Source organism: Pongo abelii, chromosome 8 (genome assembly GCF_028885655.2).
Source record: "Pongo abelii isolate AG06213 chromosome 8, NHGRI_mPonAbe1-v2.0_pri, whole genome shotgun sequence".
Taxonomy (NCBI): Eukaryota; Metazoa; Chordata; class Mammalia; order Primates; family Hominidae; genus Pongo; species Pongo abelii.
In genome coordinates this window covers 131,881,729-131,909,029 of record NC_071993.2, presented here as the reverse complement: position 1 = coordinate 131,909,029, position 27,301 = coordinate 131,881,729, and the positions used below count along the sequence as shown (strand labels likewise).

The 27,301-nt window shown below is 43.6% G+C and overlaps 1 protein-coding gene across 1 annotated transcript in view; it reads right to left on the bottom strand.

Annotated features, from left to right (window-relative positions):
* The window catches only part of ABRAXAS2 (abraxas 2, BRISC complex subunit), a 34,899-nt gene extending 8,253 nt beyond the window's left edge, over window positions 1–26,646 (bottom strand). Inside the window, exons 1-5 of the mRNA XM_002821246.4 lie at window positions 26,378–26,646; window positions 21,595–21,685; window positions 11,921–11,957; window positions 9,062–9,128; window positions 1,736–1,926 (exon numbers count right to left, since the gene is read on the bottom strand). Coding sequence (XP_002821292.3) covers window positions 1,736–1,926; window positions 9,062–9,128; window positions 11,921–11,957; window positions 21,595–21,685; window positions 26,378–26,527 — 536 coding nt within the window. The 5' untranslated portion in view covers window positions 26,528–26,646. The remainder of the gene's footprint in view (window positions 1–1,735; window positions 1,927–9,061; window positions 9,129–11,920; window positions 11,958–21,594; window positions 21,686–26,377) is intronic.
* Window positions 26,647–27,301: the final 655 nt, after the last annotated feature.

Genomic DNA, 27,301 nt, shown 5'->3' with positions numbered 1-27,301 from the left:
CAGCTACTCGGGAGGCTGAGGCAGGAGAATCACTTGAACCCAGGAGGTGGAGATTGCAATGAGCCAAGATTGTGCCACTGCACTCCAGCCTGGGCGACAGCGAGACTATATCTCTAAATAAATAAATAAATAAATAAATAAATAAATAAATAACTTTTAAAAAAGGGCATGCGTGGTGGCATGTGCCTATAGTCTCAGCTACTTAAGAGGCTGAGGTGACAGGATCAGGAGTCCAAGGTTGCAGTGAAATATGATAGTGCCAGTGTACTCCAGCCTGGTGACAGGGTAAGACCCTGTCTCTAAAATAATAGTAATAATAAAATTAAAATAAATAAAATTAATTAACTAAAAAAAAATGGGGCTTGGTGACAGGAGTCTTAGTTGCTGACATTGTTAAACTAACAGGAAGAGTACCTCCTTCTACAGACAACCCAAGGATACATGAATTAGTAATGTTTTCCCTTCCTGTAAAGTAAAACCTTGCTTATTAACTCCTTGAGAGCAGAGGTCATGCCTTACACATCTTTTGTATACCCACAGTGACTGACACAATGCTGAGCCTGTTGTAAGTGCTCAAGAAATACCCACAGATTACATAATGAAATCTTATAAAAACCTTTTTAACAATTAACAATTATTTTCACTGATGTCAATTTAATTTATTCTACAACAAATAAACTTCCAGAGGGAAACCATTTTGCTGTTTACAAACAGACAACATGATCATATAATCATAGGGGTTTTTTTTTTTTTTTTTTTGGTTTAACAAGTTCACAATGCAAAACCCCTATTAACCAGCAGGTGGATCAATTTCACAATTTTGTATTTGAAATTTATGTTTCAAAATTATAATCAGACTTCCACAGCAATAAAACTGCATTTCCACGTAGTGGATTATGGAGAAGCAAATGATGATTTCCAGCTATTTATTCCTTATAAGAATTTATGCATAATAAACATGTCTTGTTAATGCTTCTTGATCCAAAAACAATTTTATGTAAATAACTGACAAGAAAAATATCTTCTGTAACCACAAAAATAGCTAAAGGAAATAATACAAGTTTTTATTTAAAGATGCATGAAGTTTTGGGAGGCCGAGGCAGGTGGATCACCTGAGGTCAGGAGTTCAAAACCAGCCTGGCCAACGTGGGCAAAACCCTGTCTCTACTAAAAATACAAAAAAATTAGCCAGCATGGTGGTGTGTGCCTGTAATCCCAGCTACTCGAGAGGCTGAGGCAAGAGAATCGCTTGAACCTGGGAAGCAGAGGTTGTAGTGAGCTGAGATTGTGCCACTGCACTCCAACCTGAGTGACAGAGCTGGACTCTGTCTCAAAAAAAAAAAAAGCATAAAATGCACTATAATGCATATTTTTGAAGTCATGAATCTCAATGACTTGTACCAACATCCTTTTTTTTTTTTTTTTTTTGAGATGGATTCTTGCTCTGTTGCCAGGCAGGAGTGCAGTGGCACAATCTCGGCTCACTGCAACCTCCACCTCCAGGTTCAAGCGATTCTTCTGCCTCAGCCTCCCGAGTAGCTGGGAATACAGGCACGTGCCACCACACCCAGTTAATTTTTGAATTTCACCATGTTGGCCAGGATGGTCTCGATTTCTTGAACCTCATGATCCACCCGCCTCGGCCTCCCAAAGTGCTAGGATTACAGGCGTGAGCCATTGCGCCTGGTCCCAACGTCCTTCTTATACGTGAGGCAGATGGAAAAGCAAGCTTTACCTTCTGTTTGGTCTAAAGAGTACGTATTCTAAAGCATGAGTGGAATTGTTGGCAGTGGAGATGAAGCTGAAGAGAAGAAAGACAAGGTCGGGCACGCCCAGGATGCGGGTGAGCTGCTTGTGAAGAACCTGCTCTCTGTAGGACATCTGCTGCTGCGTATTGCGCCGGAATCTGTACCACCCAATGACTTTCTGAAAGAAAAGTGTGAAAAGTTGCATGAAATCTTACAAACTTAATTCTGAATGTATCCATATAAACACACGTGCACAAATGTCCATAGCAGCTTTATGTGCAAAAGCCCCACCCTGGAACAACCCAAGCGTCCATGAGCAGGAGCATGGATAAACAGACTGTGCTTCAGGCATACACTGGAATCCTACTTAGTGATAAAAAGGAACATGAATGAGTCCCAAAATAACTATCCTGAGTGAAAGAGGCTAGACACCTCCTCACTAAAAGAAGTATAGGTTATAGGATTCTATTTATACAAAATTCTAGAAAATGAAAACTAATCTAGTGACATAAAGAAGATCAGTGGTTAACAGGAATGGGGGGAGAAGGCAGGACTGGAAAGGCACAAGGAGCTTTTGCAGGTGAAAGAGACGCTCGTTATCTTAATATGGTGATGGTTTCACAAGTTTATACATACATCAAACTTCTAAGAGCATACATTTGAAATATGTATTATATGTCAATTTTACCTCAATAAATCTATTTTTAAAGTTTAGCTTTTTCAGCTCTAACTATAGCATAACTAAACTGGCTAACGAAACTGTTATGCTCTCTGGAAGAATACTTCTCATAATGGGATTTGTTAGTCATCAGGAAGACAGATGACTTCAGAGATATCTGAAAGACTGCTAAAGTGCAGATTCCTGGACCCCATCCCTAAAGTGCAGATTCCTGGACCCCACCCAAATCTGCAGAATCAGAACCTCTCAAAATAGACCCAGGAATCTGAATTTAGATAAGTTTCTGAATTTTTCTTTTGCATATTGAAATTTAAAAACATCTGTTTTCAAAACATTTAATTCTTTATTAGAAGATCAATCTTCGTACAGCTTCCTTCTTTGAAACCAGCTCTGAGTTAAAATCTTGTTTTAAGAAGCAAAGGTAGTTTAAACCTATTAGTGTCATATTAAAATTAAAATTAACAGTAAATTGAGATTGTTTTGACATTTTCATGTAGAAAGTAAGCCAACTTTTTCTGAGGCTAGCATTGTCACAAATATTTTCACTAATTATTACACCACTCTAAGTGAATAATGTTTTCTCCATTGAGTTAATATCACATGCAAAGAACTATAGAGAACAAAGAAATAAGCAATAGTTCCTGACTCAAGGAGTACTACTGAACATAAAACATATCTTCCCATAGATTAAAGCAATTAATTCTGATATCCCTTAAATAAAAAGAAAACCCAAGCCTTTCTCTCAGGGTATAATCTTTTTTTTTTTTTTTTTTTTTTTTTTTTTTTTTTTAAGACAGTCTTGCTTAGTCACTCAGGCTAGAGTGCAGTGGCATGATCTTGGCTCATGGCAACCTCTGCCTCCTGGGTTCAAGCGATTCTCCTGCTTCAGCCTCCCGAGCAGCAGGTATTACAGGCATGTGCCACCGCGCCCGGCTAATTTATTTTTAGTAGAGATGAGGTTTCACCATGTTGGCTAGGTGGGTCTCGAACTCCTGACCTCAAGTGATCCACCTGCCTCAGCCTCCTAAAGCGCTGGGATTACAGGCATTGAGCCACTGTGCCTGGCCTCAGCATATAATCTGACAGAAGAGATGTTTTGTCCGAAGTTACAGAGCTCATGAGTAACAGCCAAGATGTGGAATCAAGATGCCTGCCTCTTTCTACTGGGCAACACTAACTTTCACATTCAACACTAGACATGATGGTGGCCATAAAAAAGGTAAAAGTAGTTTTCCTTTCAAGAAAACTTGGATACAATTAGATAGAGCTATTGATGTATGTGAACACGGCACATTTCATTCTAAGATTCAATACTCTGTAACCGACTCCTACTTGGAATGTTGGAATTACCTGCTTAGCAGACCTCAGGCATGCCCCACACTTCCCCTGCCTTTCTGCAAAGACCTGAACAGTGCTCAGCACACTGGCTGTTTTCATGAAATACTCATTGACTAGCAGAATCTTGCAAGTGGCTATCGGATGACTAATAGTGCTTTTCAGTTATGCCAATTCGAACTATTTTATTTCATTTTTTTTCCCAGCTGCCTTTTTTTTTTTTTTTTTTTTTTTTTGGTTTTTGAGATGGAGTCTTGCTCTGTGGCCCAGGCTGGAGAGCAGTGGCGCGATCTTGGCTCAAGCAACCTCCACCTCATAGGTTCAAGCAATTCTCATGCCTCAGCCTCCTAAGTAGCTGGGATTACAGGAGTGTATTGACACAACCAGCTGCATTTTTAGTAGAGATGGGATTTCACCATGTTGGCCAGGCTGGTCTTGAACTGCTGACCTCCAGTGATCTGCCAGCCTTGGCCTCCCAAAGTGCTGGGATTACAGGCCTGAGCCACAGTGCCTGGCATATAATAGCTTATTGATTTGATAGATGCCAACAGTTTTAAATAGATTCTTCTGGCTGGGTGTGGTGACTCACTACTGTAATCCAAGCACTTTGGGAGGCCAAGGCAGGAGGATCACTTGAGCCCAGGAGTTTGAGCCCGGCCTGAGCAAGATAGCAAGACCCCATCTCTACAAAAAATTTAAAAAGCACATGCCTGTGGTCCTAGCTACCCAGGAGGCTGAGGCAGGAGGATCATTCGAGCCCAGGAGGGCCAGGCTACAGTGAGCTGTGATCATGCCATTGTACCAGGGTGGCTAACAGAGCGAGACCCTGTCTCAAAAAACAAAACAAAACAAAACAAAACAAAACAGATTCTCCTGTCATTCTCATCAATGAAGGATGAGATGCCAAATTAATGTGTATTGGTGATATCTTTGATTCTACCTTTTAGAGCTAACGAACAAACTAGTTGCAAAGCTGAGAAACTAAGTCACTGATGTTGAAAAGCACATTTTGCATAGCTATATTTGGGACATGATGAAGAATTATGGATATCTTTCCCTAAAACCTTGTCTCTGCTTATGTTTCTCAGCCAATTTTTCATACAGACTATTCTATCCACAGACCATAGACTATTCTCTACTCTAGACATTTGCTTACATTTTCATCCCAATATGGGCATGTTTATTGTCTTTAGCTTGTGTTCTTTTGGCCTTATGATGATACAAGGATGGCTGTTTCAGTTACTGTTAACAATTTCAGAGCTTCCGGAAAGCACGAATCCTCCTTACTTGCTTTGTTTGGCCTTAGCCTAAAAGCCGAGGCTTGTGCAAACATTGTAAGCACATATGGATTCTGCCAGAATAGTAATTCAGCCTGTGACCAAACTGTACCTACTGGGGGATTTTCTTATCAAAAACATTAGCCTCTATCTTAAGCCTAACATTTTACATGTACCTTGTGGGTCATATAACCACCCTTTTGAGGTAATGATACAATTTTGTACTTATCCTAGGGGAAAAAATCCAAACAAGAATTATAAAGCTTTTTTTTGAAATCTAAGGTATATATATCATCTCTGTCTTTGTGCTGGAAATTCAGATTTTTGAAAAAAATCCTTACAGAGTTCATACTTTCTATAAGGTACCAAAGGAAATATATAGCTCCCACTCTCAACAAATATCATGGAAATGAAACATATTTTCCAAGTAAAGTGAAGCAACAAACTCGTATCACTAATTGCAAAGGAGAACACAAACATTTGTTTTAGCACAAAATTCTAAAAAATCAAAACTAGAGACCAACTTTTAACTGTTTTGAGACTCTTGGCCGCAGAAAAAGCAGTCAACTTTAGATAGCAACCAACGAGTGGCCTTCTGTGTCTCAAACAGCAAACCTTCTTAAAAATGCCAAAATTAATTTACAAATGTGTCCCTACCTACTGTTGAAAAGATTACATAGTAGAGTCTTCCTTTTTTTGAGTTGGAGTCTTGCTCTGTCGCCCAAGTTGGAGTGCAATTATGCGATCTCAGCTCACTGCAACCTCCACCTCCTGAGTTCAAGCCATTCTCCTGCCTCAAGCTTCCGAATAGCTGGGATTACAGGCACCCGCCATCATGCCCAGCTAATTTTTGTATTTTTGTAGAGACAGGGTTTTGCCATGTCGGCCAGGCAGGTCTTGAACTCCTGACCTCAGGTGATCCGTCTGCCTCAGCCTCCCAAAGTGCTGGGATTACAGGCATGAGCCACCGCGCCTGGCTGTAGAGTCTTTGTTTTCAATTTATTTTCAATTATAAAATACATAGTCATTAAAAGAAAAAAAAACCTTATCAAATAAATTCTTCCTTCATCAATAGATACCCGCACCCTTTATTCACTCCCTTTCCCAAGTCTGACTAGCATCCTTTCAGATCGTTTCCTGTGTATTTGAACACCCACTCAGGCTTTTGTTGTTATATAAAATGGGCTCAAACTACAATACTGCTTTTTTTCATGTAACATAACTTAGAGATCTTTCTATGTCATTACATGAAAACGTCTCTCCTTCTTTGTAAGGACTGCTTCATCTCCCATAGTATGGAAGCACCAACAGAACTGACTTCACTGTTCCCCACTGCTGGACATTTAGGTTGCTTTCAAAATCCCCCCTACAAAATAACCAAACAACAAACATCCTTGTGCACTGGATTGAGGCCGGACGGCTTGGTTTAAACCATGGCTCCATCATGAATTGCTGATGACCTTAAGCAAATGATTTAACCTTAGTTTCCTCAACTATAAAATGAGCAATTTGCCTCGCGGGTCTGGTGCAAGGATTAAATGTATCAATACATGTGAAGTGTGCAGAACATGGCCCCGCACAGAGTTCAAGTGTTCAGTTATTCCAGGTTTTTGTACTGTTGTGCCCATGTAAAATTATTTTCTTGAGCCAGATTCCTAGAGGTGAAATGGCATATTCAAAATTCTTTCGGTGACTGCAAAACTGTCCTCCCAAATCTCTGTATTCATTTAGATTCCACCAACTACTGCTTCCCCGTTACCCGCAGCCTTGCCAACACTGGATATTACTAACCTTTTTACTCTTTTGCCAATGTTATGGGCAAAAAATAGTATCTCGTTTCAATTTGTGTTTCCTGATTGAGATAGAGTATCTTTTCAGTTGTTTCTTGGCCATTTGTGGATTTCTTCTTTCTTTTTTTTTTCCAAGACAGGGTCTCGCTCTGTCACCCAGGTGGGAGTGTGCAGTGCAGTGTGCAGTTGCTTACTGCAACCTCCGCCTCCCAGGTTCAAGCGATTCTCCTGCCTCAGCCTCCTGAGTACCTGGGACAAGAGGCGCGTGCCACCACTCCTGGCTAATTTTTTGTATTTTTAGTAGAGACAGGGTTTCACCGTGTTAGCCAGGATGGTCTCAATCTCCTGACCTTGTGACCCACCTGCCTCGGCCTCCCCAAGTGCTGGGATTACAGGCATGAGCCACCGCATCCAGCCGATTTCTTCTTTCTCTTGTGAATTTCCTGTTCATGGTCGTTACTCATTTTTCTCACTTAAAATTTTGAAATCTGCCAGGTGCAGTGGCTCACACCTGTAATCCCAGCACTTGGGGAGGCCGAGGTGGGCAGATCACTTGAGCCCAGGACTTTGAGACCAGCCTGAGCGACATGGCAAAACCCCGTTTGTACTAAAAACAAAAAATTAGCCAGGTGTGGTGGTGCATACCTGTAGTTCCAGCTACTTGGGGGGCTGAGGAAGGAGGATCACCTGAGCCTGGGAGGTCGAGGCTGCAGTGAGCCATGACCATGCCACTGCACTCCAGCCTGGGGGACAGCATGAGACCCCCATCTCAAAATAAATAAATACAAATAAAATAAAAATTTGAAATCTGTTTTTAAAAAATACTTCCTGGTACTTCTAATATGTAGTTAGTGCTCTAGAAAATTGTGCTCCAAAAAGAATCTTTATAGAACAAATTTTAGTTTTAGAAAGTATAATTAAGATTCATGGCTGGCTGTGGTGGCTCATGCCTATAATCCCAACACTTTGGGAGGCCGAGGCAGGTGGATCACCTGAGTTAGAGATCAGCCTGGGCAACATGGTGAAACCCCATCTCTACTAAAAATGTAAAAATTAGCCAGGTGTGGTGGCGCACCCCTGTAGTCCCAGCTACTCAGGAGGCTGAGGCAGAAGAATTGCTTGAACCTGGGACGTGGAGTTTGTAGTGAGCCGAGATCGTGCCACTGCACTGCAGCCTGAGTGACAGAGCCAGACTCCATCTCAAAAAAATAAAAAACTTAAAAAAAAAGTATAATAAAGATTCATAATTTAAAATATGAAAAATGAGGAGGTAAGGCAGCATCTGAGAGATGAGGGACAGGCTGCTAAGAGATGCCAGAATGTCTGCTCCCAGGCAAATCACTAGTATGAGATGCCTGTGGCTGCTTTAACACCCCTTCCTGGTTGGGCAGGCAGCTTGGTTAGACTACAGGATGGGGCACCTCTGGAGTTTACCATCATGCATAAAGCCATTTGCCTTTCTTCTGACCTATCCTTCCACACTTCCTGTCCTTCCTTTTATCCTTACCTGCTCCTGTACATTAGAAAGGCTGTTGTTTTAATATAACTGCACTTACTCCTGACACTGTTAAATAATGGCATTTTGATTCCTGTTTGACAAGTTGAAAACTTTTATTGGTACTTTCTTCCTCAAGAGATGGTTAGTAACGGATCTATTTTTATAGAATTAATATCCCAAGGTAAAAAAAGTAAAACCCATACATAGTATAACACAGTAAATTACAAATGGCATTATTAGACACTACTGCAACAATAAAACTTTGGTTTATTTTCAGTTGTATTCAGACTTGCTTACCTAGTCTATACATAACTAGAACATCATATGCAAATGTTGATAGAAATAATAAATACATGACCTTTTGGAAAAACACCTCTGTTCAACTTTTTTTTTTTCTTTTTTTTTTAAGTTGAGATGGAGTCTCGCACTGTCTCCCAGGCTGGAGCGCAGTGGTGCGATCCCGGCTCACTGCAACCTCTGCCGCCCGGGTTCTAGCAATCCTCATGCCTCAGCCTCCTGAGTAGCTGGTATTACAGGCATGTAATAATAATGGTATCATGCTATAAATATCTAAATTTTTTTCTATTGATATATCAAAAAATCTATGTAAGTTAACAAAACTCTTACATATTAACATGAAATCTTATTGTTCCATTTTACATTCCTGTCTGGTTTTAGCTTTTGAGTGATAAGGAACGATTTCAGAATCATACTGGGCAACAAACAGAACATACCTTTCTCCGATCTTTAAGAATCCTGTCCAAACTCTCCTCATTCACTTTGCTTGCGTAGTCATAAAAACTGTTTAAGAGAAAAAAATCTTTTACTAAAACCACATAGTATTGTGACATAGACGTGCTTAGCTGCAAGTGCTTGTGGTAACCCTAATGAAGACCTAATTTCTCACCTTACACAGGTTTACACAGGTACATAAAGAGAAATCAGTCCAAATGCTTTTCTGAAATGAGGTACCTTTTGCATTGAAGAATACTCAAGAGATTGCTACATTCAAAAGATATTACTTCCACATGTGGGAGGTGCTGATAGCAACTAATTATAAAATGTGGGGTTTCAAATGGCTGTGACATCTTTTCTTTGTTTCTAGGTATCAATTACTTATGAAAAAAAGATAACGTAGCAGCTCATTTTCTGAGCAACGAAGAAGGGAAATAAACATTTGTGGGATGTGGAAGAAGACACTGGGCTGCCTACTTTCTTAGGTTGTTTCATTCCATTCTTGCCTCAGTGCTGGGAGGTATTAGTTTGACCCAACAATTCCACAAGTTTTATTCCCAGTTTCGTAGATAAACACACCAAGGCCAAGTGACTTCCTCTAAATCATAGGGCTAGTAGACAGAAGGGCTGGAATTTGAAGCCAGGTCTGGCTAGCTTCAAACCTAATACAATCACCTCCAAAAGAGACCAACGTGACCAGGATCCCGTGGTGTGCATCCAGGTATAATGATGCGTGGGCCTCCTCTACCACTGGACGTGGGCTTGGGAAAGCCACACCTCTACCTCTTTCCTACCACCATAAACCCAGGCCTTATAAGCCAGAAAGGAGTTCAAGATATGGTTAAAAACAAACAAAAAAACAAAAAAAGCCACTGACTTGGAAGGCAAGAGACACAAGCTCCAGCTTCAGCTCCAGTTCTGTTTCTCACTATATGATCTGGGGCAAGTCACTTCACCTGGTTTCCATTCCATTTTTTGCAAAATAAGGAGTTTGGAATAGACAGATGTTATCTAAGATTTCTTTTGGCTCTAATAACTGAGTCTATTCTTTTTTTTTTTTTTTTTTTTTTTTTTTTGAGATGGAGTCTCGCTCTGTCACCCAGGCTGGGGTGCAGTGGCACGATCTTGGCTCACTCCAAGCTCCACATCCCAGGTTCATGCCATTCTCCTGCCTCAGCCTCCCAAGTAGCTGGGACTACAGGCGCCCGCCACCGCACCTGGCTAATTTTTTGTATTTTTAGTAGAGATGGGGTTTCACTGTGTTAACCAGGATGGTCTGGATCTCCTGACCTCATATCCGCCTGCCTTGGCCTCCCAAAGTGCTGGGATTACAGGTGTGAGCCACCACACCCAGCCAACTGAGTCTATTCTTTGAACTCAAGTCCTTGTTCTGGTACTACTTTGCTGACAGTATTTTAATGAATCCCTGAGAAGGCTGAGGCAGGGTACACCTAGTGAAGCTTTGGACAGTCAAGACCAAATCAGACACCTTCGTAGACCAGACAGAAGCAATGTGTGAACCAGAGCCAAACAATTTCACTTGCTCTGAGATTCCTCTCAAACGAACTGCTGGCTGCTCGTCTTGCTTCCCCATTCCTGTTTCGCTTATGTGTAAATCTAAAAGAGGCGAGGTTCTCAGCAACTGATGGCTTCATTTATAGGTAGCCATCTTGCATGGTGACAATTCTCTGAAGCAATCAAATAGGTGGGGGTGGATGTGCGAGAGTGAATATGACACAAGTCCCCAGGGATTTTTGGGTGCAAGGGGGCCAGGTGTTTGGGCCAGCTGACAGTGGGAGAGTGGTCAGGGTGAAAACTGCAGGGAACAGCAGGAAGAGGCAGGCAGAAAGGGCTGGCTGGCGTTACGGAAGGAAGTGCTGATCAAGAACGCTGATTGTATTCGTGTGGGCAGTGCTAGAAGGGAAATAGTGGCCTGGCTTTTGGAAAGGGGTAAGAAGTTGGGTCTCAGGGAGTTTTTTGAAACACAGAGTTGAAATAATGATCCCAGCCATTAGGTGGAAGGGTTTGGGGCTGAGAAAGAAGGCATAGGCCTGGTGGTGGTTTGGGGGGAAGTCCAGTGAGTAAGAGACCCTGGACTTTCTCTTCCTCACTCTTTTCCCTCCAGGTGTCTCTCTGTTGTACGCGTTCTCCTTTCCGAACGTTTCTCCCTTCATTTCTTTTTCGTTCTGTCCTTTAGTTGGTCATACTATGGCATTGGTGTATACAGTAGTCCCCCTCTTATCTGTGGTTTCACTTTCCAGTTTCAGTTACCCTTGGTCAATCTCTCAAACATGTTTGAGAGTGAGTGGACACATTCACATAACTTCAATCATCTCTTACTGTGCCTCACTCACAAGTGAAACTTCATGAGGTATGTACATATAGGAAAAACCATGGTACATATAGATAGGGTTCAGTACTAGCCATGATTTCTGGAGTCTTGCCACATATTGCCCGAGGATAAGCAGGGACTACTGTATTCACTTCAATAAACACAAAAAGAACGTTTTATGCTCCTTTTTCTTACATTTTTAAAGTTGAACACTAAACATTTTTTATTCCTCATTAAGAACATCCATTGAATTATTTTATGTTGATTAACTTTGTTCTCTATAATTGAAGAGCCCTTGATAGGCTAAGAGGAAATACTTCCATTCTAAATCACTAAGCCCACAATTGACACTCTCCCCTTCCCTTTTCCTAACCTAACACAGTGCCGTGTACACAGCACTCAATAAATACATGGATTTGGGTACCCTCATGATTTTACAGCCACAATCAGCTACAGGCCAAAATTCACTAGTTTTTTTAATCAATCAATCCTTTTAATAAGGACTAAAAGCTTACACGTGGCTTACCTAAAAAGTTTTGAACAAGGCTGATGGTTATGGATTTCTGTAATTAGAAAGAGGAAATACATCTTAGTTAATCATGTAAGACATAGGCAACTATAAAATAGCTCAGGACTTTTTTTTTTAAATCAAAATCTCGGACAACAAAGACAGCTTTTTCCTCTGCCAAACAGTTGCTACATGTACACCAGTCTGAACACTCACCCTCAGTGACACACACTCAGAATAAAGGAGACTACAGAATGAAAGTTCTATTTCTATTTGTCCATGTATGATGAGCACACATCTGAAAGATATTATTCAGGAATATGCAGCGATTGTGTGCCTTATTCAATCTTATCTATTTAAAAAAGCATCACGGGAAAAAGCAACCACTGACTGGATGCATTTAATCAAGTGGGATAAAAGCTGTGAGGACAGGTGGGGCGCGGTGGCTCACGCCTGTAATCCCAGCACTTTGGGAAGCTGAGGCGGATGGATCACTAGGTCAAGAGTTCAAGACCAGTCTGGTCAACATGGTGAAACCCCGTTTCTACTAAAAATACAAAAATTAGCTGGGAGTGGTGGCGGGCGCCTGTAATCCCAGCTACTCGGGAGGCTGAGGCAGGAGAATCGCTTGAACCCAGAAGGCTGAGGCTGCAGTGAGCAGAGATCGCGCCACTGCGCTCCAGCCTGGGCAACAGAGCAAAACTCTGTCTCATATTAAAAAAAAAAAAACAAAAAAAACCTGCGAGGACAGCCTGGGGACAGAGGGCCTTAACCACCCTCACCCTACCATTAATAACTGGTAATAACTCATGACAACTTGGGCCAGGTGTTTTGAAGAAGAAGGAATGCTGTAAGTCTATTAACCCTTTCAAAGATGGTCAGTACCGAGGGAAATAATCATTACAGCGTAGATCGTAACAGCTTCTGAAAAGTTGCTGTGATTAAGCAGAGTGAACAATTTCTTTGAGCTCATCCGGGGGCTTAGGGTCTGGGTTTCTTTATAAGACCATGAAACTAACTGACCATTCAGTTATATTAATCACATTCTCCTAGAGAGCAGCTCATCACCCGTTATTTAAAAAACCACAGCCTCAGAGTTCCAGGCTGTAATTTTAACTCAATTAAAAGGAAACCACAGGCCGAGCGCAGTGGCTCACGTCTGTAGTCCCAGCACTTTGGGAGGCCCAGGTGGGTGGATCACGAGGTCAGGAGATCGAGACCATCCTGGCTAACACGGTGAAACCTCGTCTCCACCAAAAATACAAAAAATTAGCCAGGCATGTTGGTGGGCGCCTGTAGTCCCAGCTACTCGGGAGGCTGAGGCAAAAGAATGGCATGAACCCGGGAAGTGGAGCTTGCAGTGAACCAAGATCGCGCCACTGCACTCCAGCGTGGGCGACAGTGCAAGACTCCGTCTCAATATAAAAAAAAAAAAAAAAAAAAAAAAGGAACCACAGCCTTCAAGGACATGGGACTAGGCCCTGTAGCTTCTGTACTTGTGTTAATGTTGTCAAAATGAAGTATTTCCACAGGAAAGAAAAGTTCATTTGCCCAGCTATGCAGTAAGATAAACCTTACCTTGGTTGGTCTGAAGGTAGAGTTATCTCAGTTGATTGTTTATGGTTACAGGCTGAACCCTTGTTCTACTCTCTCCCCCTTCTCACTACTGCACTTGACTAGTCTTATAAAAATAAATTAAAGCCGGGCACAGTCGTGCACACCTGTAATCCCAGCACTTTGGGAGGCCGAGGTGGGCGGATCACGAGGTCAGGAGTTTGAGACCAGCCTGGCTAACATGGTGAAACCCCATCTCTACTAAAAATACAAAAATTAGCTGGGTGTGGTGGCACACGCCTGTAATCCCAGCTACTCGGGAGGCTGAGGCAGGAGACCTGCTTGAACCCAGGAGGCACAGGTTGCAGTGAGCCAAGATCATGTCACTACACCCCAGCCTGAATGACAGAGCAAGACTCTGTCTCAAAAATATAAATAAATAAATAAATAAATAAAGGCCAGGTGCGGTAGCTCACACCTGTAATCCCAGCACTTCGGGAGGCCGAGGTGGGTGGATCACCTGAGGTTAGGGGTTCAAGACCAGCCTGGCCAATATGGTGAAAACCTGTCTCTACAAAAATACAAAAATGAGTCGGGCATGATGGTGGGTACCTGTAATCCCAGCTGCTTGGGAGGCTGAGGTGTGGGAGAATCACTTGAACCCAGGAGGCGGAGGTTGCAGTGAGCCGAGATCGCACCATTGCACTCTAGCCTGGGCAACAGAGTGAGACTCGGTCTCAAAAACAAAAACAAAAAAAAGTACAAATAAAACCTCACCTAGTAATATTTCCTTCTTTTTATCACTAAAAATGATAGAGGCCGGGCGTGGTGGCTCACGCCTGTAATCCCAGCACTTTGGGAGGCTGAGGAGGTTGGATCACCTGAGGTCAGGAGTTTGAGACCAGCCTGACCAGAAGGTGAAACCCCGTCTCTACTAAAAATACAAAATTAGCCGGGCATGGTGGCGCATGCGTGTAATCCCAGCTACTTGGGGGACTGAGGCAGGAGAATCGCTTGAAACCGGGAAGCAGAGGTTGCAGTGAGCCAAGATTGCGCCATTGCACTCCAGCCTGGGCAACAAAAGCGAAACTCCATCTCAAAATAAATAAATAAATAAAAATGATAAAGTATACCATCATAAGTTATTCCAGAGATACTGTTAGTAATTAGGATGCAGAATCTTTGTTGCAAAAATATTACCTAGAGTTCAGGGAAAATAAAAACTCATCTTCTACTTTAAAGAACTGTCATTTAATGAAATTCCTGGAGTAAGTTCTGAACTCTGAATGCGCACTGTTACCAAAGCAGTTTCTTTCAAATTTACAAACTGGATTAGAAGCACGCTAAAGACATTCTATAGATACTGTGTGGTACTTTTTGAAGGAAGTTAAAGCTTTCTAAGATGTTTTGCAATACTAAGCACTCATGGAAAAACAGGGTGATGATCTCAAACATGAAAAAGCTGCAGATCGAAGTGAAGCTGGAGGACACCCTAACCGACAGGTAAAACTCTGGAAGCAGGCAGGGGCTGGGCAGCCTCACCTGGAATTTCCAGAGTTTCTTGTGCCTCAACAACACAGTAGACACCTGTTCATGTACATATCACCTCTCGGCACACGTTTCTTTACAAATCCCTGCTGTGTGGTACTGTTGTTCTTGCTTCTCTTTCTGTTGGGTGAGTTGAACATTTCTTCTCCTTCCTCCTTTCATTCTTTCCAGTAATTGTTACTGCATCACCTCATTAACTAAGGACACTTCTGTTGCTGCCTTCTCCCTGCCACTCCTAGAACTAAGGGTGGACAGCTCTGCTTCAAGTGAGTTAGCACAGCTTTTTCAATTCATACATATTCCAAACAAGATGCAGACATTTCATGTTCAAAATGTGATATTCTTTTTTGTTGTTGTTGAGACGGAGTCTCGCTTTGTTGCCCAGGCTGGAGTGCAGTGGCACGATCTCGACTCACTGCAACTTCCGCCTCCCACATTCAAGCGATTCTTGTACTTCAGCCTCCCAAGTAGCCGGGATTACAGGCGTGCACCACCTCGCCTGGCTAATTTTGTACTTTAGTAGAGATGGCGTTTCACCATGTTGGCCAGGCTGGTCTTGAACTCCTGACCTCATGTGATCCGCCTGCCTTGGCCTCCCAAAGTGCTGGGATTACAGGCATGAGCCACCACGCCCGGCCCAAAATGTGATATTCTATATTGAGTCTTCCTTATTGCAAAGAGTAATGGAAAGGCGTCTGTGCATGGAGTGAGACATTTTCAACAAATAATAAATGTGGTCAATTTATTGTATTTAAAACATTGTTATTCTGGAGGGTAAGCTATGCCAGAAAATCTCTTTATACAACTGGTAGTGAATACTACTCAATGCACTTTTCCTAATGTTTGACTTTTCAACCCAGGTTTTCCAGAGTTCCCAGTTTATGCTTTCAAATGTGTATTTATTTATTTATTTTTGAGACAAGGTCTGGCTCTATCACCTAGGCTGGAGTGCAGTGGCATGGTCACAGTTCAGGGTAGCCTCAATCTCCTAGGCTCAAGTGATCCTCCCACCACAGCCTCCCAAGTAGCTGAGACTACAGGTGTGTGCCACCATGCCTAGCTAATTTTTTTATTTTGTAGAGACAGGGTCTCGCTATATTGTCCAAGCCGGTCTTGAACTCCTGGCCTCAAGCAATCCTCCCACCACGGCCTTTGAAAGCATTACAGGTGTGAGCCACCTCACTCAGCTATATTTATTTTTAAAAGAAAAATGTTACAATGGGAACAACACATTTAAGATAATACTAGTAAACATTTTGTCCATGAGATCCATAATTGTTTCAATGAACTGAACATCGCTAATAAGTTAAAGATTGTACAGCAAAAGATAGTTGTCATGGCCCTGTACTAACAGGGTCTCCCCACTGATTGTTACTTCTCCATATCTACAAAACCATGAAAACAGGTATTTACTGCAAGAGGCAGATGGTTTATGAATCAAAGAATCAGTAATTTATGCTATATAGAATTTTAATTATTTGGGCTGGGCGTGGTGGCTTACGCCTGTAATCCCAGCACTTTGGGAGGCCAAGGTGGGCGGATCACCCAAGGTCGGGAGTTCAAGACCAGCCTAACCAACATGGAGAAACCCCGTCTCTCCTAAAAATACAAAATTAGCTGGTCATGGTGGTGCATGCCTGTAATCCCAGCTACTTGGGAGGCTGAAGCAGGAGAATCACTTGAACCTGGGAAGCGGAGGTTGCGGTAAGCCAAGATTGTGCGCCATTGCATTCCAGCCTGGGCAACAAAAGCGAAACTCCATCTCAAACAAAACAAAACAAAACAAAATTAATTATGTTTTATTATATTTCTTTTTTTTTGAGATGGAGTCTCGCTCTCTCGCCCAGGCTGGAGTGCAGTGGCACAATCTCTGCTCACTGCAAGCTCCGCCTCCCAGGTTCACGCCATTCTCCTGCCTCAGCCTCCTGAGTAGCTGGGATTATAGTCACGTGTCACCATACCCAGCTAATTTTTTATATCTTTTAGTAGAGACGGAGTTTCACCGTGTTAGCTAGGATGGTCTCGATCTCCTGACCTCTCCTGACCTCGTGATCTGCCCACCTCGGCCTCCCAAAGTGCTGGGATTACAGGCTTAAGCCACCATGCCCGGCCCTATTTCTTTAAAAATAAACAGCCAGAGTATTAATCAGAAGTGCTATTTTTGTGATCATGCCAGGTAAGAGAGGTCTTTCTTTCATGGTTTGCTGTCCGTTAACTGCAGGTGGCAATTTAACCCTCATCTTCCAGATTATGCTTGAAAACTCAGGTGCATACAATAAATAACTGCACAGATGTTCTATGAAACAAAATTCTGTTTAAGGATTTTTTTTTTTTTTTTTTTTTTGAGATGGAGTCTCGCTCTGTCGCCCAGGCTGGAGTGCAGTGGCGCAGATCTCAGTTCACTGCAACCTCCGCCTCCCAGGTTCACGTCCTTCTCCTGCCTCAGCCTCCCGCATAGCTGGGACTACAGGCGCCCGTCCGGCTAATTTTTCGTATTTTTAGTAGAGACGAGGTTTCACCATGTTAGCCAGGATGGTCTCGATCTCCTGACCTCATGATCCACCCACCTTGGCCTCCCAAAGTGCTGGGATTACAGGCGTGAGCCACCACGCCTGGCTGTTTTAGGGTTTTAAAGAATTAAGCAAAACGAAAAGAAAAATAAAAACACCCTAGATGGGCCAGCGTGGTCGCTCACGCCTGTAATCCCAGCACTTTGGGAGACCAAGGCGGACGGATCACAAGGTCAAGAGATCGAGACCATCCTGGCCAACATGGTGAAACCCCATCTCTACTAAAAATACAAAAATTAGCTGGGAGTGGTGGCGTGCACCTGTAGTTCCAGCTACTCGGGAGGCTGAAGCAGGACAATCACTCGAACCCAGGAGGTGGAGGCTGCAGTGAGCTGAGATTACACCACTGCACTCCAGCCTGGTGACAGAGCGAGACTCCATCTCAAAAAAAAAAAAAGTCCTCGATGAAAGACTAACTATACTGTCTCACACATCGCAAGTCTTTTTTCTTTTAAGCTGAGATCTTGCTCTGTTGCTCAGGCTGGAGTGAACTGGTATGATCACGGTTCACTGTAGCCTCAAACTTTCGGGCTCAAACAATCCTCCATCTGGCTTTCTGAGTAGCTAGGACTACAAGAACACAACACCACACCTGGCTAATTATAAAAATTTCTTGTAGAGACAGGGTCTCGCCACCTTGCTCAGGCTGGTCTTGAACTCCTGGCCTCAAGCCATCCTCCTGCCTCGGCCTCCCAAAGTGTTGGGATTACAGGTATGAGCCACTGCACCCAGCTTCAAACTTTTACTTAGTAAATAAGTCAATAATGTGGCGAGTGGGTTTTATAGTTTTGATCCACTAGGGGCAGGAGTATCCAATCTTTTGGCTTCCCTGGGCCACACTGGAAGAATTGTCTTGGTCCACACATAAAATATACTAACACTAGCTGACGAGCTTAAAAAAATTGCAAAAAAAATCATAATGGCTGGGTGTGGTGACTCATGCCTGCAATCCCAGCACTTTGGGAGGCCAAGGCGGGCGGATCACCTGAGGTCGGGAGTTCGAGACCAGCCTGACCAACATGGAGAAACCCCATCTCTACTAAAAATACAAAAATTAGCCGGGCATGGTGGCACATGCCTGTATTCACAGCTACTCGGGAGGCTGAGGCAGGAGAATTGCTTGAATCCGGGAGGTGGAGGTTGTGGTGAGCCAAGATTGCGCCATTGAACTCCAGCCTGGGAAACAAGAGTGAAACTCGGTCTCAAAAAAAAAAAAAAAAAAAATCTCATAATGTTTGCAGAAAGTTTACAAATTTGTGTTGGGCCTCATTCAAAGCTGTCGTGGGCTGCATGCACCCTACAGGCCGTGGGTTGGACAAGCCTGCATTAGGAGGTAGTTCAGCCTCTTGATTCCCCTTAATCCTGACCTAACTTCAATACACACCCTTGGGGCCAGGCGTGGTGACTCACACCTGTAATCCCAGCACTTCGGGAGGCCAAAGCGGGTAGATCACCTGAGGCCAGGAGTTCGAGACCAGCCTGACCAACATGGAGAAACCCCGTCTCTACTAAAAATACAAAAATTAGCCGGGCATGGTGGCATGCACCTATAATCCCAGCTACTCGGGAGGCTGAGGCAGGAGAATCGCTTGAACCCAGGAGGCGGAGGTTGCAGTGAGCTGAGATGACGCCACTGCCCTCCAGCCTGGGCGACAGAGCCAGACTACGTCTCAAAAATAAATGAATAAATAAATAAATAAAACACCCTTGTCCCCTACCCCACATACTAGAAGCCTATCAGAACAGGCTTGAAATTAATTATTTGCTCCCAACATGACCAAACTTGCCACTTGCCAACAGTATTTCTTTCTTTTTCTTTTTTTTTTTTGAGACAGAGTTTCGCTCTTGTTGCCCAGGCTGGAGTGGAATGGCACAATCTCAGCTCACCACAACCTCCGCCTCCCAGGTTCAAGCGATTCTCCTGCCTCAGCCTCCCGAGTAGCTGGGATTACAGGTATGTGCCACCACACCTGGCTAATTTTTGTATTTTTAGTAGAGACGAGGGTTCCCCATGTTGGTCAGGCTGGTCTTGAACTCCCAACCTCGGGCAATCCGCCCAACTTGGCCTCCCAAAGTGCTGGGATTACAGGCATGAGCCACTGCACCCAGCTGGCCAACAGTATTTCAAACCACAAACCACTAATCTCCACATATTCTGTATTTTAGTCATATGAACAGGCCAGATTCACTATGTGTTTTATACAGACCTTGTTCTGTGCTCCCCTGAATGTACTGCCCATTAAGTTTACCTCCTGACACACATCTTTACTGATTTCTCCACTAGCAGTTTTCCTCTCAACTTTGGGCAGTTCGGGGATTTTCTCTGTTACTTTCTTATAGCATTCTTCTCGCACTGTCTGGTATTTCTTCCTGCCTGTCTAATCCTCCCCACAGCTCTAGGAGGCAGGGATGATTCTGGGTATTTCCTTCACTGCCCAGCACACGCCTCACATATGAAAGTTCTTCAATATATGTTTGCCGCATTGCCGGGCACGGTGGCTCACGCCTGTAATCCCAGCACTTTGGGAGGCTGAGGCGGACGGATCACGAGGTCAGGAGATCGAGACCGTCCTGGCTAACACGGTGAAACCCCGTCTCTACTAAAAACACAAAAAAATTAGCCGGGCGTGGTTGCAGGCGCCTGTAGTCCCAGCTACTCGGGAGGCTGAGGCAGGAGAATGGCCTGAACCCGGGAGGCGGAGCTTGCAGTGAGCGGAGATCACACCACTGCACTCCAGCCTGGGCGACAGAGCAAGACTCTGTCTCAAAAAAAAAAAAAAAAAAAGTTTGCTGCATACATAAATGAAAAGTTCCTTGCTTTGTTCAGAGTATTAGGATATGCAGTTTGGTGATCTGCCTGAAGTGTACCTGAAAGGACTATGACCTCTATTTATCAAAAGGAGGCTGATCCAAAGACAGTGGGCGCGTCTATAGCTATAAAGACTCCTTCATCTTCCCCAGATATCTCCTCCGAAGTGGGTATTTGGCTTATCCCTCAGAAGGCTGTATAGGTTTAGTAAATATCCCATGTAAACAAATGTAAATATCCTTGCTGGATCCCTTTAGGAAGGACCAGCACAATATATGAATTCGTTATGGTATGAGGTGATACCGGCAATGGGGAGAGCCTGATTTGCAAACTTGAGGTTCATGGTGGTTTTGAAGAGACTATCAATCAAGTGGTCACACAGCAATTCAGTGACAGTCACCCCCATTGGTGGGTAAGGAATACTTTATAGAAGACCCATATTTATAGCTAGACATTCTGTTTTCTCTGACTTTATACTGACACAAAAACATTTCATATCATTTATTAGTGCAAATAATTTTAGTTTTTTTCTTTCTTTTTGAGACAACATCTTGGCTCACTGCAACCTGCGATTCTCCTGCCTCAGCATTCTGAGTAGCTGGGATTACAGGCACCCGCCACCACGCCCGGCTAATTTTTGTATTTTTAGTAGAGACAGGGTTTCACCATGTGGGCCAGGCTGGTCTCGAACTCCTGACCTCAGGTGATCCACCTGCTTCAGCCTCCCAAAGTGCTGAGATTACAGGCATGAGCCACCATGGCCGGACTTATTTTCGTTTTTTTTCTACATACTCTTTGATTTTTTTTTTTTTTTTTTTTTGAGACGGAGTCTTGCTCTGTCCCCCAGGCTGGAGTGCAGTGGCACGATCTCGGCTCACTGCAAGCTCCGCCTCCCAGGTTCACGCCATTCTCCAGCCTCAGCCTCCTGAGTAGCTGGGACTACAGGCGCCCACCACCATATCCGGCTAATTTTTTTGTATTTTTAGTAGAGACAGGGTTTCACCGTGTTAGCCAGGATGGTCTCGATCTCCTGACCTCGTGATCCACCCACCTCGGCCTCCCAAAGTGCTGGGATTACAGGCATAAGCCACCGCGCCCGGCATACTCTTTGAATTCTTTAGGATAAAATCAGTTAAGGGCAAAACAACAAAACAAACATTAAGTAAATATACAAAAATGATATTTCTAAGGTCATTGAGAAATTTACTTACCAATTACTTGCAGAAATTCTGTGTTGCTGATTTGTGAGTCACTGATGCTAAACGTTTCCTCTTGTCTTACCTCTCCCAGTAAAAATCCTTCCTAAAAGTAATTAAAGAAAATAGTTGCAGACTAAAAATAAAAATGACTTTTACTGAAATTAAGAGGAATTGAGGACATATAAATTTATAATTTTCACAATAATCCAAACAAGCTTCCCATGTAAACCACTATTCTATAAACCAACAGACTAAAGCAATCTGAGGTATATCTATTAATTGGATTGTTCCAAAAAAGGATAACAAGATAAAATATTATTTTAATCCCTTCAACTCTTCCCTGTTTTTGGAAGAGTGAATTTCATCACCTAAATCTTAAGTATCATAACCAATGTCAAAAAACTCAGGAAGTAGAAATATTTCAAAGTTGTTTTCTTGAAATCACATACAATTTATTTCGTTGTTGTAAAAACATCGCTGATAATGAAAAGATAAAGTTAACACAATGACAACTAAATGCGTTTATACAGGCTGGCATAGAAAATTAGGATTTTAGCAAAACAATTAAATTTCCCATCATCCACATGAACCTTTTTCTTGTCTTTTTTTTTTCTTTTTTTTTTTTTGAGACGGAATCTTGCTCTGTCACCCAGGCTGGAGTGCAGTGGCACGATCTCTGCTCACTGCAAGCTCCGCCTTCCGGGTTCGTGCCATTCTCCTGTCTCAGCCTCCTGAGTAGCTGGGACTACAGGCGCCTGCCACCACGCCCAGCTAATTTTTTGTATTTTTAGTAGAGACGGGGTTTCACCGTGCTAGCCGGGATGGTCTCGATCTCCTGACCTCATGATCCGCCTGCCTTGGCCTCCCAAAGTGCTGGGATTACAGGCTTGAGCCACTGCGCCCAGCCTAACCTTTTTCTTTAATAAATGCAGAGGTTAACTTATTTACACTTTTGGAGGGCATTTACCACCACAGTTGATTGTAGATTACTTGGCTTATTACCTACTCTTTGTGTACTTGCTGCCATGTTCTGCACAAGCACAGCTGGGAGAAGACATACTCTAAATCCTAAAGTAACTTTCCTATACAGAGGGTTGAACTGAGAAGCTGTCCTGGAATCTCTCTCCCCAGATATCACACGGCTTACTCCTTTCCTTCATTCAGGTCTTTACTCAAATGGCACCTTATCAGAGAGGCCTTGCCTGACCAACTTAATGGAAATAGCATCTGCCAGGCACTCTGCCCCCTTTACCTTACATTCTCTTTCTTCTTGGTCTTCTCACTATCCATCATATTACATATTTATAAATAAATACATTTATTATCCCTTGCCAGAATGTAAACTCCACGAGAGCAGGAACTGTGTGCTTATTCACTGCTCTATCTCAGCACCCACCACAATGCCTAACACTTAGTAGGTGCCTCACTAACACTGGTTGAATAAATTTGTTGAAACAATGCCCTTGTACGATATATCCTTCTATTCTAAGTTGATTCTTCAAATCAATTAATGAAGTTTCCTAGTTTAAAAACATTTCCAGTTTAAAGTGAGAATCTATGGGAGTGGGGAAAGACAGATACTTTACAGTCTAGTTTTTGTATTTGATTTGAGGAGGGGGAGCGTCCTAAAATACCAAATCAGCACAGAGCATTTCTCAAACTTAGGAAATATATAGGCCGGGCACGGTGGCTCTTGCTTGTAATCCCAGCACTTTGGGAGGCCGAGGTGGGTGGACTGCCTGAGGTCAGGAGTTTGAGACCAGCCTGGCCAAAATGGAGAAACCCTGTCTCTACTAAAAATACAAAAACTAGCTGGGTGTGGTGGTGCGCACCTGTAATCCCAGCTACTAGAGCGGCTGAGGCAGAAGAATCGCTTGAACCCAGGAGACGGAGGTTGCAGTGAGCCGAGATTGTGCCACTGCACTCAAGCCTGGATGACAGAGCAAGACTCCGTCTCAAAAAAAAAAAAAAGAAGAAAAAAAGAAATATATATATTCCCTTTAAACAAAAAACTCTCTGAGATCCAAAGGAGTGTCCATGACTACTAATTTCAGAAACACTGCCTAAATAAGCTTGTTTTACCCTATGAAAATCTTTCAGTTATGAATTCTCACCACAAACGCGGTTTTGTCTTGTCACAAGCAAAAGACAAACAAAACAAATACCCACTTTCAAAAAATCAAAGTGAAAAAATAATTTCATATTCACACAGAACTTTAGACCTTAAGAACATAGCTAGATCCCTAGTATTCTACAGTATTGGGTTGCTGGATTTAGCAAAAAAGATATAAGACACACAATAAAATTTTAATTTTAGATAATAAATAATTCTTTTGTAAGTTTTGGGATATACTTATACTATAAATTGCTATTTATCTAAAATTCAAATTAACTGAGTGTGCTGTATTTCATCTGGTAACCCTACAACAGTCTTCCATTTGTGGAACAACGATATAACTCAACAGTGACATCAAGAAATTCTAGGTCAGATGCGGTGGGTCACGCCTGTAATCTCAACACTTTAAGAGGCCAAAAATGGAAGATCGCTTAAGGCCAGGAGTTTGAGATCAGTCTGGGCCACATAGCAAGACCTCGTCTGTAATTTTTTTTTTTAAAGGACATTCTAAAGCCAAGTACAAGAGGAATGTGTATACGTCTACTGGTCTGGATTATCTGAGCCACTGTTACTTTATAGTAGGAGTTGGCAAACTACGGCATGGGGACTGATTCCAGCCTAATGCTTATTAATGTATGGCCTGTAAGCTAAAAATGGTTTCTATGTTTTTATTTTATTTTATTATTATTTTTGTTGCCCAGGCTGGAGTGCAATGGCGTGATCTCGACTCACCACAACCTCTGCCTCCCGGGTTCAAGCGATTTTCCTGCCTCAGCCTCCCTAGTAGCTGGGATTACAGGCATGCACCACCACGCCCAGCTAATTTTATATTTTCAGTAGAGACGGAGTTTCTCCTTGTTGGTCAGGCTGGTCTTGAACTCCTGATCTCAGGTGATCTGCCCGCCTCAGCCTCCCAAAGTGCTGGGATTACAGGCATGAGCTACCGTGTCCAGCTAATAACAGTCACTTGAATCTTTTATTGTCTATAGATGCTTTCTCCCAATAATAGCAGAGTTGAATAGTTGCTATAGAGACCATATGGCTTGCAAAGCCTACAAAGTTTACTGTCTGGCCCTGTACAGAAAAGTATGCTAGCCCCAGGTCTACAGATGAGTGGTTTTAAATTAATTTCTTGACTGGACAAAATAAGTATGTACTACAAAAGTAAATTGTTGGTTCTTCAACCTTAAAATTGAAATTATTTTCAAGGATTCCACATCTATAATTGTGGCAAAGTTAATATAAACAGGCATGGTCATATAAAACACAGTTGCAAACTATTGGCATTGGTGAAAATTTCTATGAAGTCTAGCACCACGCCTTGCAGAGTAGATATTAAGGGATATATTTTGAATTAATTTTTTTCAACAGGTAGCTGCTTGTTCTTACAATAATCTTGCCATGTACATAAACTGTGATATTAGTAGGCACTCAAGAAATAGAGTAAAGGACCCACTTTTAATAGTCCATGGACACTAGGGGTATCACAAACTCTTACATATGGAAGTATATTACATTATTAAATAGCTGGTTGTAGTACCCTAGGCCATAGTCTTCAAAGCTGCCTCTGGAAAAACCCATGATGTATATATTCCTATTCCTATCATTAAGTTCTACCATCAACACTGAAGAGATGAAAAGGTACAATAATTTAATTGCATTCAATTTACTAATGGAATCACCTCCCTGTGAAATCAGTTTTTATTAATGGAAGCTAAGATTGCTGACATCAAACCAAATGCAGTTCCTCCTTCTGCAGTGTACCATTTTGCTTTGTAATGACAACCAAAAACCCCACACATAGGTTTAATGAGTTTGAATCATTCACTATTAACATCACTTAAAATAATCCCCCAATTTGGTGGCCAAATTATATACCTCCTTTAAGAGAGAAGTGATCTAGTTTCACAAAGCATTTCCAATCAGAGGCCAATGACGTTAAAAGACAATTTGTAAAATAAAGACACTGAAACAGACAGGATCTGCTCCTCCTGTGGGCTCCACAGCCTATGCATTTCCCATCACTCAGTAGTGGGCCTGTCACTTCCCTATTTCACTGTGACTAGTGAAAGAACTAGTCACAAAGAACTAAACACGCAACTTCAAGGAAATACAAAATAGACCCTGCACCGAACGCTCCTGTTTACATTCTCCATTTTGCATCAGGGCGAAGAAAACACACAACCGTGTCTAGCAAGTATCAATAATGACAGTCACGGTTTCACTCGTAGCACCCCCACGACAACCTGTGAGACCGGCGGGCGGGGCTGAGTATCTCGCCTCCTGGACTAAACGCCGGGCCTCTAGATTCCTTCCCGACCCCGTGCGTCCCTCTTAAGTCTAGAAGCCCGACTTTCAGGGAGGGGCAGGCGCTCGGTTTCCACCGAGCGACTCCTGACACTGCAGGAGGCCAGGTGGGACAGCTTTGCTTCACGGGAGACGGCTGTGCCGGGACGGCGGAGCGGCTGAGAGAGCGAAGCCAGGGGGCCTGTCCCGGGGCGAAGGAGCCCCCAGAGGCAAGAGCTCACCGGGGGCGGGAGCCGCCCGGGTCACCAGCTCCTCCGGCCGGCCCTGGTGCCCAGGGGGCGAGCCGCATGAGGTCCCGGCTTGGCCGCGAGCGCCGGCCTGAGACAGAGGCTGAAAGCCCCCAGCGGGCGCGGCAGGGGGCCCGGCACCTACGTGGTCCGCGTTGCTGTTGGCGCTGTGGAAACACACAGCACTGAAGGTGTAGCCCGAAATGGACGCCGCCATGATGGAAATCTCCAGCTCCCCCATCATGCCCCGCGGAGGGCACACGGCCTTCCGGACGGCCCGACCCCTTGGCATCATGGGAAGTGGAGTCTGCGGCTGGCAGCGGCCGAGGGCCCTGAGCGCTCCTAGTCTTGAAGGCTGAGGAACGCCGGTGTTCGCGATCGGAAGGACCCCGACACCGGCACCGTATCCTCCGCAGGGGTGTCGCTTCCGACACGCCTCAGACAGCGGTTGATAGTTCCGCAAACAGTTCTTTCCCTTTGCAAGTGAAACCTTAGTATTAAAAGACAACATTCTAGCCGGGCGCAGTGGCTCACGCCTGTAATCCCAGCACTTTGGAAGGCCAAGGCGGGCGGATCACCTGAGGTCAGGAGTCCGAGACCAGCCTGACCAACATGGAGAAACCCTGTCTATATTGAAAATACAAAAATTAGCCGGGGGTGGTGGCACATGCCTGTAATCCCAGCTACTCGGGAGGCTGAGGGAGGAGAATGGCTTGAACCCGGGAGGCGGAGGTTGCGGTGAGTCGAGATCGTGCCATTGCACTCCAGCCTGGGCAGCAAGAGCGAAGCTTCGTCTCAAAAAAAAAAAAAAAAAAAAAAAAAGGCCAACATTTAGGCTGAGCGCGGTGGCTCACGCCTGTAATCCCAGCACTTTGGGAGGCCGAGGTGGGCGGATCACGAGGTCAGGAGATCGAGACCATCCTGGCTTACACGGTGGAACCCCGTCTATACTAAAAATACAAAAAATTAGCCGGGTATGGTGGCGGGTGCCTGTAGTCCCAGCTACTCAGGAGGCTGAGGCAGGAGAATGGCGTGAACCTGGGAGGCGGAGCTTGCAGTGAGCCGAGAT